At 53.7% G+C, this 14,350-nt stretch overlaps 1 protein-coding gene across 1 annotated transcript in view; it reads right to left on the bottom strand.

Annotated features, from left to right (window-relative positions):
• LOC133357172 (TSC22 domain family protein 2-like) overlaps positions 1-13,947 on the bottom strand; it is a 36,135-nt gene extending 22,188 nt beyond the window's left edge. Inside the window, exon 1 of the mRNA XM_061574991.1 lies at positions 11,567-13,947. Coding sequence (XP_061430975.1) covers positions 11,567-13,782 — 2,216 coding nt within the window. The 5' untranslated portion in view covers positions 13,783-13,947. The remainder of the gene's footprint in view (positions 1-11,566) is intronic.
• Positions 13,948-14,350: the final 403 nt, after the last annotated feature.

The raw sequence follows: 14,350 nt of genomic DNA on the forward strand, positions 1-14,350 counted from the left end.
TTTTACCTACGTGACTTTACCGAAAAAACCTAAGAATATGAATCCTTGCAGTCACGAAAGCTTCAAATCTAGAAGAAGAAAAAACACAATGGAGGCATTCCCTACCGTCAAGGCCAGAGACACAGAGAGAGGCCTCTTCAACCTCCCAATGACAATCACCGAGAGGGCAGGCGCCAGCGACAAGACGATTGGCAGATTATCCCGTATCTTTCGTTTGTTATCATGCGTAAGGGGAAATAAAAATAAAAAGTTCAAGGTGATATCGGGGAAGAAGAAGAAAAAATGTTTCGCTCACAACCACTGAAAAATTACGAGCCCGTGGGTCAAGTTTGGTCAGGTCAATGAAGCGCCCAACACCGACGCAGGCTGGCGAGGTATTTGTCCAACAATGGATTGACAGGGGGCTGTAAATCGATTTCCGTATTCTCTCTATCATAAAACATGCTCTTCCCCCACCCCCCCGGTATTATGAAGCAAAGGTCGTGGTGGTGTGGCATTTTTATAATCCACGAGCGGTTTTTTTGGGGCAAGATCGCGCGAAAATAAATGTGTTGTTAAACCCGCCACCATCACCCAACGCCACCATCACCCAACCAAACATGACAATTCGTTACTATCTGAAGCTTTCGTGACTGCAGGAATCCATACTCTTTGGTTCTTTGGGTAAAGTCACGTAGGTAGACAAAATAACAGATCACGACGTTTCGATCGCCACACAAGCGATCGTCATCAGGTGGGAGAATCACAGCAGGAAAACTGCTGAAACGGGCATCACGACGCAGCCGGCAAGGAACCAGGCAGCAGAGGTCGCAACCGGGTACCCGATACCCGTACCCTACCCGATACCCGGACACCCGTACCCGGCCGGGTACGGGTACCGCTTTGCGACCCTGGTGCGGCCGGGTACGGGTAGGCCGTGAGTCACTGGTGAGTAACCGTTTGTCACTCATTTCCCAACGTCTTGTCTCTTCTCACAATTCAAGTTCCTAGAATCAACCCACCCGCGCCTGCAACATGGCTTCATCCCAGAGGTCGTAATCGGGTACCCGATACCCGTACCCTACCCGATACCCGGCTACCCGTACCCGGGCGGGTACGGGTACCCGTTTGCAACCCTGGTGCGGCCGGGTACGGGTAGGCCGTGAGTCACTGGTGAGTAACTGTTTGTCACTCATTTCCCAACGTCTTGTCTCTTCTCACAATTCAAGTTCCTAGAATCAACCCACCCGCGCCTGCAACATGGCTTCATCCCAGAGGTCGTAATCGGGTACCCGATACCCGTACCCTACCCGATACCCGGCTACCCGTACCCGGCCGGGTATCGGGTAGGGTACGGGTACCCGTTTGCGACCCTGGTGCGGCCGGGTACGGGTACGGGTAAGGAATCAAAACCCGTTTTCGACCTCTGCCAGGCAGGTTCAATTTCCCGGGAAGACCAGCAGATCTCCTGACAAGAGGGCGGCGATCACTGGGAAAACCAGGACAGCTGGGAAACTTTAGCGGCAAACCACAACCCCAACAACCCCCCTTTGCACACACAGAACGCCCCGGCGCGCTCTCACACTACGCGACACCGATATAAAACTTTTCCGTGAACGTCAAAGTGCCATTTATACGACGGTCAATAAATAACACGGAAAACCTTAACGTGCCGTGTTTAACGTTAAACATTAATGTGACTTAAAGTGTCAAAATTAAGTGCACTTTGCTAATTAGGGTCGACTTGACGATATTACTAACGATAACAATTCCAAACGTTTTCAGCCCCTTTTGTGAATGCAAAACATGTCGGTCACCGGGGTTTGTTTGACCATACTTCACCACACTGGTCACCCAGGACTGGTTCAGATGTCACTCACCACCGATGTTAGCCGTGGCCTGGGATTGAACTCACATAGCCTGTTGAACTTTTTTCGCACTATACAAAGCCAAACGTGTCAATCGGAGGTGCGGGGATGAACAACAGATTATGGGACTCTGTGTGAGTCTATGGGACTCTGTGTGAGTCTATGGGTCTCTGCGTGAGTCTACGGATCTCTGTGTGAGTCTATGGGTCTCTGTGTGAGTCTATGGGTCTCTGTGTGAGTCTATGGGTCTCTGTGTGAGTCTATGGGCATCCATGTGAGTCTATGGGTCTCTGTGTGAGTCTATGGGTCTCTGTGTGAGTCTATGGGTCTCTGTGTGAGTCTATGGGTCTCTGTGTGAGTCTATGGGTCTCTGTGTGAGTCTATGGGTCTCTGTGTGAGTTACGGGTCTCTGTGTGAGTCTATGGGGTCTCTGTGTGAGTCTATGGGTCTCTGTGTGAGTCTATGTGTCTCTGTGAGAGTCTATGGGTCTCTTGTGTGAGTCTATGGGTCTCTGTGTGAGTCTTGGGTCTCTGTGTGAGTCTATGGGTCTCTGTGTGAGTCTATGGTCTCTGTGTGAGTCTATGGGTCTCTGTGTGAGTCTATGGGTCTCTGTGTGAGTCTATGGGTCTCTGTGTGAGTCTATTGGTCTCTGTGTGAGTCTATGGGTCTCTGTGTGAGTCTATGGGTCTCTGTGTGAGTCTATGGGTCTCTGTGTGAGTCTATGGGTCTCTGTGTGAGTCTATGGGTCCTCTGTTGATCCCGGGTCTCTGTGTGAGTCTATGGGTCTCTGTGTGAGTCTATGGGTCTCTGTGTGAGTCTATGGTCTCTGTGTGAGTCTATGGGTCTCTGTGTGAGTCTATGGGTCTCTGTGTGAGTCTATGGGTCTCTGTGTGAGTCTATGGGTCTCTGTGTGAGTCTATGGGTCTCTGTGTGAGTCTATGGGTCTCTGTGTGAGTCTATGGGTCTCTGTGTGAGTCTATGGTCGCTGTGTGAGTCTATGGGTCTCTGTGTGAGTCTATGTGTCTCTGTGTGAGTCTATGGGTCTCTGTGGAGTCATGTTTCTCTGTGTGAGTCTATGGGTCTCTGTGTGAGTCTATGGGTCTCTGTGTGAGTCTATGGTCTCTGTGTGAGTCTATGGGTCTCTGTGTGAGTCTATGGGTCTCTGTGTGAGTCTATGGGTCTCTGTGTGAGTCTATGTGTCTCTGTGTGAGTCTATGGGTCCTCTGTGTGAGTCTATGGGTCTCTGGATGAGTCTACATGGGTCTCTGTTGTGAGTCTATGGGTCTCTGTGTGAGTCTATGGGTCTCTGTGTGAGTCTATGGGTCTCTGTGTGAGTCTACGGGTCTCTGTGTGAGTCTATGGGTCTCTGTTGAGTCTTACAGGGTCTCTGTGTGAGTCTATGGGTCTCTGGTGAGTCTATGGGTCATCCTGTGTGAGGTCTATGGGTCTCTGTGTGAGTCTACGGGTCTCTGTGTGAGTCTATGGGTCTCTGTGTGAGTCTACAGGTCTCTGTGTGAGTCTATGGTCTCTGTGTGAGTCTATGGGTCTCTGTGTGAGTCTACTGGGTCTCTGTGTGAGTCTATGGGTCTCTGTGTGAGTCTATGGGTCTCTGTGTGAGTCTATGGGTCTCTGTGTGAGTCTATGGGTCTCTGTGAGGTCTACAGTCTCTGTGTTGAGTCTACAGGGTCTCTGTGTGAGTCTATGGGTCTCTGTGTGAGTCTATGGGTCGCTGTGTGAGTCTATGTGTCTCTGTGTGAGTCTATGGGTCTCTGTGTGAGTCTATGGGTCTCTGTGTGAGTCTACGGGTCTCTGTGTGAGTCTACGGTCTCTGTGTGAGTCTACGGGTCTCTGTGTGAGTCTAGTGGTCTCTGTGTGAGTCTAGCAGGTCTCTGTGTGAGTCTATGGGTCTCTGGTGAGTCATACGGGTCTCTGTGTGAGTCTACGGTCTCTGTGTGAGTCTATGGGTCTCTGTGTGAGTCTATGGGTCTGTGTGAGTCTATGGGTCTCTGTGTGAGTCTACGGGTCTCTGTGTGAGTCTATGGGTCTCTGTGTGAGTCTATGGGTCTCTGTGTGAGTCTATGGGTCTCTGTGAGTCTATGGGTCTCTGTGTGAGTCTACAAGGTCTCTGTGTGAGTCTACGGGTCTCTGTGTGAGTCTACGGGTCTCTGTGTGAGTCTATGGGTCTCCTGTGTGAGTCTAGGGTCTCTGTGTGAGTCTATGGTCTCTGTGTGAGTCTATGTGTCTCTGGTGAGTCTATGGTCTCTGTGTGAGTCTATGGGTCTCTGTGTGAGTCTATGGGTCTCTGTGTGAGTCTACGGGTCTCTGTGTGAGTCTATGGGTCTCTGTGTGAGTCTATGGGTCTCTGTGTGAGGTCTACAGGTCTCTGTGTGAGTCTATGGGTCTCTGTGTGAGTCTACGGGTCTCTGTGTGAGTCTAGTGGTCTCTGTGAGGTCATGGGTCTCTGGTGAGTCTATGGGTCTCTGTGTGAGTCTACGGGTCTCTGTGTGAGTCTATGGTGTCTCTGTGTGCGTCTAGGGTCTCTGTGTGAGTCTATTGGGTCTCTGTGTGAGTCTATGGGTCTCTGTGTGAGTCTATGGGTCTCTGTGTGAGTCTACGGGTCTCTGTGTGAGTCTAAGGGTCTCTGTGTGAGTCTATGGGTCTCTGTGTGAGCTCTGGGTCTCTGTGTGAGTCTATGGGTCTCTGTGTGAGTCTATGGGTCTCTGTGTGAGTCTATGGGTCTCGTGTGCTAGTCTATGGGTCTCTGTGTGAGTCTATGGTCTCTGTGTGAGTCTATGGGTCTCTGTGTGTATGTCTACTTGAGGTCTCTGTGTGAGTCTATGGGTCCTCTGGTGTGAGTCTACTAGGTCTCTGTGTGAGTCTACGGGTCCTCTGTGTGAGTCTATGGGTCTCCTGTGTGAGTCTACAGGTCTCTGTGTGAGTCTATGGGTCTCTGGTAGAGTCTACAGGGTCTCTGTGTGAGTCTATTGGGTCCTCTGGATGAGTCTACGGGGTCTCCTGTGGGTGAGTCTATGGGTCCTCTGTGTGAGTGTACTGGGTCTCTGTGTGAGTCTATGGGTCTATGTGTGAGTCTAGGGTCTCTGTGTGGGAGTCCTATGGGTCTCTGTGTTGAGTCTATGGTGTCTCTGGTGTGAAGTGTCTACGGTCTCCTTGTGTGAGTCTGGGGTCTCTGTGTGAGTCTATGGGTCTCTGTGTGAGTCTGTGGTCTCTGTGTGAGTCTATGGGTCTCTGTGTGAGTCTATGGGTCGCTGTGTGAGTCTATGGGTCTCTGGTGAGTCTATGGTCTCTGTGGAGTCTATGGGTCCTGTGTGAGTCTATGGTCTCTGTGTGAGGGGTCTTGTGAGTCTACAGGTCTCTGTGTGAGTCTATGGGTCTCTGTGTGAGTCTATGGGTCTCTGTGTGAGTCTATGTGTCTCTGTGAGAGTCTATGGGTCTCTGTGTGAGTCTATGGGTCTCTGTGTGAGTCTACGGGTCTCTGTGTGAGTCTACGGGTCTCTGTGTGAGTCTACGGGTCTCTGTGTGAGTCTGTGGGTCTCTGTGTGAGTCTACAGGTCTCTGTGTGAGTCTATGGGTCTCTGTGTGAGTCTACGGGTCTCTGTGTGAGTCTACGGGTCTCTGTGTGAGTCTATGGGTCTCTGTGTGAGTCTGTGGGTCTCTGTGTGAGTCTATGGGTCTCTGTGTGAGTCTATGGGTCTCTGTGTGAGTCTATGGGTCTCTGTGTGAGTCTATGGGTCTCTGTGTGAGTCTATGGGTCTCTGTGTGAGTCTATTGGTATCCGTGTGAGTCTATGGGTCTCTGTGTGAGTCTATGTGTGTTGAACTTCTTTAGCTAACCGCGCAAACCTTTACGCTTATTCTACCCCCTTTCCCCTCAAGCGTAAAACAATTTTAAATCGCAGGTGATGCCAGCGTCAATTAATTCAGCGAGACGGCTCGTTGTATAATCATTACATGTCATTTGTACGTCGCCAAGTACATTCCGATGGGCTAGCAAGCATTTACTTGCCGAACAGTTTAAACGTCGCCACGTGACCGCAATACTTTGGGGGCATGAATATGGTTTTACAGAACTTTACGATCGCAAGCTCGGCACATCTGAGATGGCCAAGACCATGGGACCTCTTATGCCAGTACCAAAATATACTAATAGGGGTTTTCCTCTTTTTTCTGGCAACAAAACTGACACCTTTTGCAAGGAATCATGCTTACATTAACCACAATACTTGCAGTCAAATGCAAACAAAAAACAATACTCTGGTAATTTATGCATTGTCTTTGAAACTGATTGGTCCACACCAGAGACAGCTTTCTTTAGAGCCTCGTCTCATATGGTGTTCGACCAGATGACGCCAAAAGGCGCACAGTTCAAAGACAACGCACTACCAGAGTAATGAGGGCTCGGGGTGAGCAGCTACATCATGGGACCTCTTTTGCCAGTACCAAAATATACTAATAGGGTTTTGTTGCCAGAAAAAAAGTGGAAAAACCATATTAGTATGGCCAAGACCGTTAACATTCCCCATCTCATCTTTACGCCTGCCTTTACAGCAACGATGCAATAATGCACAATGAACTGCCCAGTGGAATGCATTTGAAGCGGTTACTCAAGCCAAGCACGGAGGAGATGGAGCGATCAAATCAGTTCGTGGCTATTGGATTGTTACATCACAGGAACGTAAGATATTGTGGGGTTGGTATAAATGATAATAAGTGTTTATTATAGCAGGAAGATATTTCACGATCAGTGGATTTAGGATTCTGCGCGGCCTTTTGATTAATTGGGCCAATCGTCCTCCAAAAATGTGGGACCATTCTGAAAAATATCAAGCCTTGATTTGAATTAGTGGGATTTCTCGGGGAAAAAAATTATCATCGGATTATTTTTATTCTAATTGAGGGATTGAATCGACGGACAATTTGGATGACAGGAACTAGGAGAAACGTTGATGTTTATTGTTTTACGTTATTTTGCTGAAGTAAGGTTTTTTTTTTTCCCCACCGTTAATGTACCAGCGGCGGTCACATTTAGACAGCTGTGCTGTCCAAAGGGACATCTTAATTCTAATAGAAGGGCACAGAGTACGCTGGAGTCTCTCGTATTTTTAGAAAAGGCAAGTGGCAAATTGCCGTGCCCGATCCATTTTGCATGCAGCCGGTTGAAATGAATGGAAAAAACCCAAAGTTGAATATCATAAACGTCCACACAATTACAGCCAGTGACGGATGACGACGATCGTCCTGATGATGACGCCAGTGACGATGATGGTTTGGAGAGGATAACGGAGTAGGATTGACGATAATGGTGGTGACGATTATAATATCTGATTAAAAACCTATGCCCTGCGCCCTAAACAAATTCGACGATAAAAGATCGCAAACCTCTTTTAAATCCTTTTTTGGGCAGCAGGGCATGGGTCTTTCGATCAGCCGTACGCATTCGCACCTGTCCCCACCGATTTATTTGACAATTTATTTTTTAAAAAGTGGAAACTGCACTTGTTCAATAAACAAGAGGATTTGGCAACGTCGCGATACACCGGTGTACGGTTTGTGGTTCACAATTGATTTTTGGGTCAGATCGCGCAGGTAAAAATGATCGTCGCAAAGCCATCTTCCTTCAGCCGACGCAGACGGCTAAATAAGGTTGTCACGTGACGGACAAACGTGCCGATTTATTGCCGCTGCAGCACAGCGGTGCGTTGCTGGAGAGCGATCCACGTTTAACGATCGGGCACGGACGTTTCGCTGGTGGTCACAGCGACAGCATCATCAGGTAGCTGCCAGAATTGCGAACATGGGATTCATCTTCTTGGTTCTTTCGGTAAAGAACAGGTGTTCTTCACCTGAGGACGGCTGCTTGCGTTGTGGCCGAAACGTCGTGAGAATGATTTTATTATGTTTTATTTTTATTATTTTATTATTTCCCTTCTACGTGCTCCATCGTTTGGCCCTTAAACGTTGAATGTATTCGCCTAAATGACGTTACGTTAGATTGTGAGATTGTGAGAGGGGGGGCGGGAAATGCGGTCAAACAACATGCTCTCTGTGATGGCATGAAATAAATTAGAAGATTTTAATTAAAAAAACACGATGAAACCCGCTTGAAAAACACACGTTCGTTTACACGATGCCAATTCTATGGAACAAGGGCAGCCTCTCTTCTCAAGTAAAATAAATACTGGAAAATCTTACAAGAGATGTTCAACACAGTTTTGTTTTTTTAATGTCACCCTACACCCTACAGTTTTATTGGAAACACAGCAGCACAAATTTGCTCCATCCACGCTCGCCCCTGGCTGCTGTTCACACTTGCTCAACCGGGCGGTATCAATGCCTGTCCCGGTTCAGATTTTAGCGCATTTTCGAATTACTACAATATTAAAGTTTGTTTTTCCACTCGTTGTTGGGGCTTCTAATCCCTATAAATGAGTTAGAACGTGCTGGCGGGGTTTATCTGCCATCGCGAATAGCCCAAATGGCAAGCCAGCTACCGCTGGGGTTCCCGCGACGAGATATTTAGTGGTACATTATGACGACGTTAATTTTGACGTGACCATCTCAACGATACAATTTTTCCCGTAACGATGTGAACGTTATTTTAAAAAAAATTTGACCTAATGCTTTTCTCTACTTTTAGTCGGTGAAGATGCACGTACTGAAAAAAAACAAGATTCCTCAACTGCATTTCGCTGAAAATAAGCCGGCCATGCGCCTTAATTGACGGGACGCTACGATCCGTGTGGGCATTCGTGAAAAAACCAAAACGATGAGCCAGGAACCGGGGCGTCGAGATTCACTCGCCACCGATGGCAGCCGCGCCTGGGGAATTGACCTCGGGGTCGCCGGCCTCGTCACGCCACCCCGCTCATCCCGAGCCAAATCAAGACGGGGAAAAGTTCGTTCGGTCGCGATCGATATGCAACGCACGGGGGCCGCACCGGATAAGCGCGGCGCGAGTCGTTGAGTCGTTGGTTCAAATCCGTGGCACGGGGGGGGGGGTGTGGGATCATCGGCTCAGTCACCGATCCCCCTGGGAGGTTTTCGTGGCTGGGGAGGGGGGGGGTCCGTACCACCGGTCACGGACGTCAACGACGGCAGGGGAAGCCCGGCTCGGGACGTTCAACCGATTCGGGCCGCGCGTGTGATTTCACGGGGAGATCACGTTGACCACCTTCCTCGACGAGGGAGAAACGTTTGAGAGATATCATGGCGTAAGTGCGTGCGTGCTTGTGTAAGTGCGCGCGTACGTGCTTGTGTAAGTGCGTGCGTGCGTGCTTGTGAAAGTGCGTGCGTACGTGCTTGTGTAAGTGCGTGCGTACGTGCTTGTGTAAGTGCGTGCGTACGTGCTTGTGTAAGTGCGTGCGTACGTGCTTGTGAAAGTGTGTGCGTACGTGCTTGTGTAAGTGCGTGCGTACGTGCTTGTGTAAGTGCGTGCGTGCGTGCTTGTGAAAGTGTGTGCGTGCGTGCTTGTGTAAGTGCGTGCGTGCGTGCTTGTGTAAGTGTGTGCGTGCGTGCTTGTGAAAGTGCGTGCGTACGTGCTTGTGTAAGTGCGTGCGTGCGTGCTTGTGTAAGTGCGTGCGTGCGTGCTTGTGTAAGTGTGTGCGTACGTGCTTGTGTAAGTGCGTGCGTACGTGCTTGTGTAAGTGCGTGCGTGCGTGCTTGTGAAAGTGCGTGCGTGCGTGCTTGTGTAAGTGTGTGCGTGCGTGCTTGTGTAAGTGTGTGCGTACGTGCTTGTGTAAGTGCGTGCGTACGTGCTTGTGTAAGTGCGTGCGTGCGTGCTTGTGAAAGTGCGTGCGTACGTGCTTGTGTAAGTGCGTGCGTACGTGCTTGTGAAAGTGCGTGCGTACGTGCTTGTGAAAGTGCGTGCGTACGTACGTGCGTAAGTGCGTGCGTACGTGCTTGTGTAAGTGCGTGCGTACGTGCTTGTGTAAGTGCGTACGTGCCAAACGTTGAACCGGCTTTCTTCATCCATGCTCCAGAATTTGTATTTAGAGGGGGAAAAATGTGGGTGCATTGCCCCACCTGACATGATGCATGTACGTATTTTCAACTTCGATCGCACCGTACGTAGCTGAACCGCGCTAATCAGAGGTGTGTGGGAAGGACAAAAAACTATGGGTCTTTGTGTGAGTCTGTGGGTCTCTCTGTGAGTCTATTGGTCTGTGTGAGTCTATGGGTCTCTGTGTGAGTCTGTGGGTCTCTGTGTGAGTCTGTGGGTCTCTGTGTGAGTCTGTGGGTCTCTGTGTGAGTCTGTGGGTCTCTGTGTGAGTCTGTGAGTCTGTGGGTCTCTGTGTGAGTGTGTGGGTCTCTGTGTGAGGCTGTGGGTCTCTGTGTGAGTCTGTGGGTCTCTGTGTGAGTCTGTGAGTCTGTGGGTCTCTGTGTGAGTGTGTGGGTCTCTGTGTGAGGCTGTGGGTCTCTGTGTGAGTCTGTGGGTCTCTATGTGAGTCTTTGGGTCTGTGTGAGTCTTTGGGTCTGTGTGAGTCTTTGCGTCTCTGTGTGAGTCTGTGGGTCTCTGTGTGAGTCTGTGGGTCTCTGTGTGAGTCTTTGGGTCTCTGTGTGAGTCTGTGGATCTCTGTGTGAGTCTATGGGTCTCTGTGTGAGTCTGTGGGTCTCTCTGTGAGTCTATTGGTCTGTGTGAGTCTTTGGGTCTCTGTGTGAGTCTGTGGGTCTCTGTGTGAGTCTGTGGGTCTCTGTGTGAGTCTGTGGGTCTCTGTGTGAGTCTGTGGGTCTCTGTGTGAGTCTGTGAGTCTGTGGGTCTCTGTGTGAGTGTGTGGGTCTCTGTGTGAGGCTGTGGGTCTCTGTGTGAGTCTGTGGGTCTCTATGTGAGTCTTTGGGTCTGTGTGAGTCTTTGGGTCTGTGTGAGTCTTTGCGTCTCTGTGTGAGTCTGTGGGTCTCTGTGTGAGTCTGTGGGTCTCTGTGTGAGTCTTTGGGTCTCTGTGTGAGTCTGTGGATCTCTGTGTGAGTCTATGGGTCTCTGTGTGAGTCTGTGGGTCTCTGTGTGAGTCTGTGGGTCTGTGTGAGTCTTTGGGTCTGTGTGAGTCTTTGCGTCTCTGTGTGGGTCTGTGGGTCTCTGTGTGAGTCTGTGGGTCTCTGTGTGAGTCTACGGGTCTCTGTGTGAGTCTGTGGGTCTCTGTGTGAGTCTGTGGGTCTCTGTGTGAGTCTGTGAGTCTGTGGGTCTCTGTGTGAGTGTGTGGGTCTCTGTGTGAGGCTGCGGGTCTCTGAGTGAGTCTGTGGGTCTCTATGTGAGTCTGTGGGTCTCTGTGTGAGTCTGTGGGTTTCTGAGTGAGTCTGTGGGTCTCTGTGTGAGTCTGTGGGTCTCTGTGTGAGTCTGTGGGTCTCTGTGTGAGTCTGTGGGTCTCTGTGTGAGTCTGTGGGTCTCTGTGTGAGTCTGTGGGTCTCTATGTGAGGCTGTGGGTCTCTGTGTGAGTCTGTGGGTCTCTATGTGAGTCTGTGGGTCTCTGTGTGAGTCTGTGGGTCTCTGTGTGAGTCTGTGGGTCTCTGTGTGAGTCTGTGGGTCTCTGTGTGAGTCTGTGGGTCTCTGTGGGTGTCTCTATGGGTATCTCTAGAGGTCTCTGTGAGTCTACGGGTCTGTGTGTCTGTAGGTCTCTGTGTATGTATGTTAAACTTATTTTGCACTACCGTACGTAGTGCCGGCTCCAAACCACAAAACCGAAACCACCGGGCGAGACATTCCGCGCTCACCTGTCGTCTTCAGCCGTGCCCACCGCACCTTGAGCCACACCAGAGGAGGGCATCGCCACCGCCACCGCCGCACCGTCCGCTCCTCCGCCAGCGGTTGACGGCTCCGCGAACGCCTGCTGCTGCTGCTGCTGGTGGCCGTCCAGCCGCGGCACGACGCCGGCCGATCCCAGGAGGTACCGACCGGCGCCCGCGGCTCCCGCCGGCAGCAGCAGCGGCGGCGGCGGAAACAGCGCGGCGTCCATCTGCGCCGCGTCCGCGAAGCCGACGTTGAACGTCTGGGCGAGGGCGACGGGCAGCGGAGACGTGACGCCGGCGGGTTCGCCGGAGTGGACGTTCGACACGATGTTGTCGAAGCCCAGGGCCACCGGCGGAGGCTGCGCGAGAACGTGGGCGTTGACCGCCCTCCCCGCGGCGCTCTGACCGCTCTGCTGCTGAAACATCGGCGCAAGCTGCTGGGGGGGGTCCGGGCCGGCTTGCGGCGCGGTGCCCAGCGGCCGCAGGTGAGGGTTCTGCGCCATGAACTGCTGCTGGCCCTGCGACGAGTGCATCTGCGCCAGCACGGAGTTGAGCTGCTGCGTGACGGCGCTCGGGGGGCTCTTCGGCACCGCGGGGAACCCGGCCGCGATCGGCGACGCCGGCTTGTGGACCGCCGACGACGCCAGCGAATGCTGGAGGAAATTGCCGTCCGCTGTTTGAGGATGCGGCGGCATTCTTTGCTGCCAGGCCTGCTGCTGCTGCTGCTGTAGAAGCACCGGCGGATGCGGAGAATTGGCCCTCATCTGCAGTTCGGACAAATTCGGTAACGGCGCTTGTGGCGGCAGCTGCGGCGGCTGCATCTGAACGCCGAAGGAGGGCATCTGCTGCTGCTGCTGCTGCTCCATCTGCTGATCTAAGAGACCGCCGTGGAATCCAAGGGCCTGCTGAAGCTGAGGGTTGTCAGTCCCTTCCTCCACGAGGCAGATCCCATAGCCCTGCTGCGGAACTTGCAACGGCTGCTGCTGTTGCTGTTGCTGCTGCTGTTGCTGTTGCTGGCCAGCCTGCAACAGAGCATCGCTGCCCACGTTCGAGGCTGTCACGCTCTGCAGATTGTCCGGAGCCCAACCTATGCCCGGAGGAGCACCCGGCACGCCCAACTGCTGCTGCTGCTCAAAGAACCCACCGCCCCCGTTGCCCGCAGGTAGCGTGTTGCCGCCGCCGCCGCCGGCCACCTGGCTGGGCGCTGGTGCGGCAGCTTCGTAGTAGCCCTGAGGGAAACCCGGCAGTGCCGGGTGCGCCACCGCGAGAGGGGCCAGACCCGGCTGGCTCGGGCCGCAGGACGCGGCCGGCACGTCCCGGCCCATCCGATGGACGCTCTCGCCGCCGAGAGGGTCGCATTGCTGGGGGTGCTGGTGGTGCTGCTGCTGCTGTTGTTGTTGTTGGTGTTGTTGGTGGTTGTGTTGTTGCCCGTACGCTTGGCTGTCGAAGGCGTGGAGGGACGGCACCGGGCCGGAGAATGCGACGCTCTCCCGGGACACGACGGAGCAGGCGTCGTGGTGGGCCAGGGCAGAGGCCTGGCCCACCACCACCTCCTTGTCCTTCTCGTAGAAGTCCGTGCAGTTCCAGCGGCCCTTCTTGAAGGGCTCCTTCTCCACCAGCTTGACGACGCGGAATCGCGAATTGCAGCCGTGCGGAGTCGCGTGGGCTTGCGGCTGCAGGTGAGACTGCGACTGCTGCTGCTGATGATGATGATGATGACCGTAAGTTTGGTTGCTCTGCGAGCTCGCTTGCTCGACGTGTCCACCGACCACAACCTCCACGGCGGGTGCCCCACCATCGGCTCTGAACACCATCGAGGTAGCGGCAGGAGCAGGCTGCTCAACCTCCTCAACATCGCCGCCGCCGCCGCCACCGTCGCCCGACTCCACCGCCCCAGGCGTCCCTCGATCTCCGGGCTCGGCGGGCGCCAACTGCTCCGTCTCGTCGGCCGCGGGGAGGAAAATCATCTCGGCGCAGGCGGCGGCAGCGGGCGTGTCGAAGATGTCCGAGCAGGAGCCGCCGAGCTCCTCGGTCTTCGTGGAGGCGTCGTCCTCGAGGTCGAAGCTCACCTCCGTGTCGTCCCCGGCGCTGTTGCTGTGCGCCCTGGCCGTCGTCACGCTCGTGATCTGGAAGCCGCTCTTCTTCTTGCTGCCCGCGCAGTGCGGCTGCCCATTGTTGAGATCCTCCGCCGTGAACGACATGCTGGCTCGGCTCGAGCTGGCTCGGCACGGGCTGGCTCGGGCTGGCTCGGCACGGGCTGGCTCGGCACGGGCTGGCTCCGGCCTGGCTCGGCACGGGCTGGCTCAGGCTGGCTCGGCACGGGCTGGCTCGGCACGGGCTGGCTCAGGCTGGCTCGGCACGGGCTGGCTCGGGTTTGCTCCGGCCTGGCTCGGCACGGGCTGGCTCGGCACGGGCTGGCTCAGGCTGGCTCGGCACGGGCTGGCTCGGGTTTGCTCCGGCCTGGCTCGGCACGGGCTGGCTCAGGCTGGCTCGGCACGGGCTGGCTCGGCACGGGCTGGCTCGGCCTGACTCGGCAAGGGCTGGCTCGGGTTTGCTCCGGCCTGGCTCGGCACGGGCTGGCTCGGCACGGGCTGGCTCGGCACGGGTTGGGTCGGCCTGGCTCGGCACGGGCTGGCTCCGGCTGGCTCCGGCTGGCTTGGCCTGGCTCGGCAAGGGCTGGCTCGGGCTGACTCAGCTCTTGCTGACTAGGCTCGGCCTGGCACGGCTCGGGCTGGCTCGCTTAATGACACCAACAGCCTCGTCGAGCCG

This window comes from Lethenteron reissneri, chromosome 57 (assembly GCF_015708825.2).
Source record: "Lethenteron reissneri isolate LAM-NWPU_2019-01 chromosome 57, ASM1570882v1, whole genome shotgun sequence".
NCBI classification, from domain to species: domain Eukaryota; kingdom Metazoa; phylum Chordata; class Hyperoartia; order Petromyzontiformes; family Petromyzontidae; genus Lethenteron; species Lethenteron reissneri.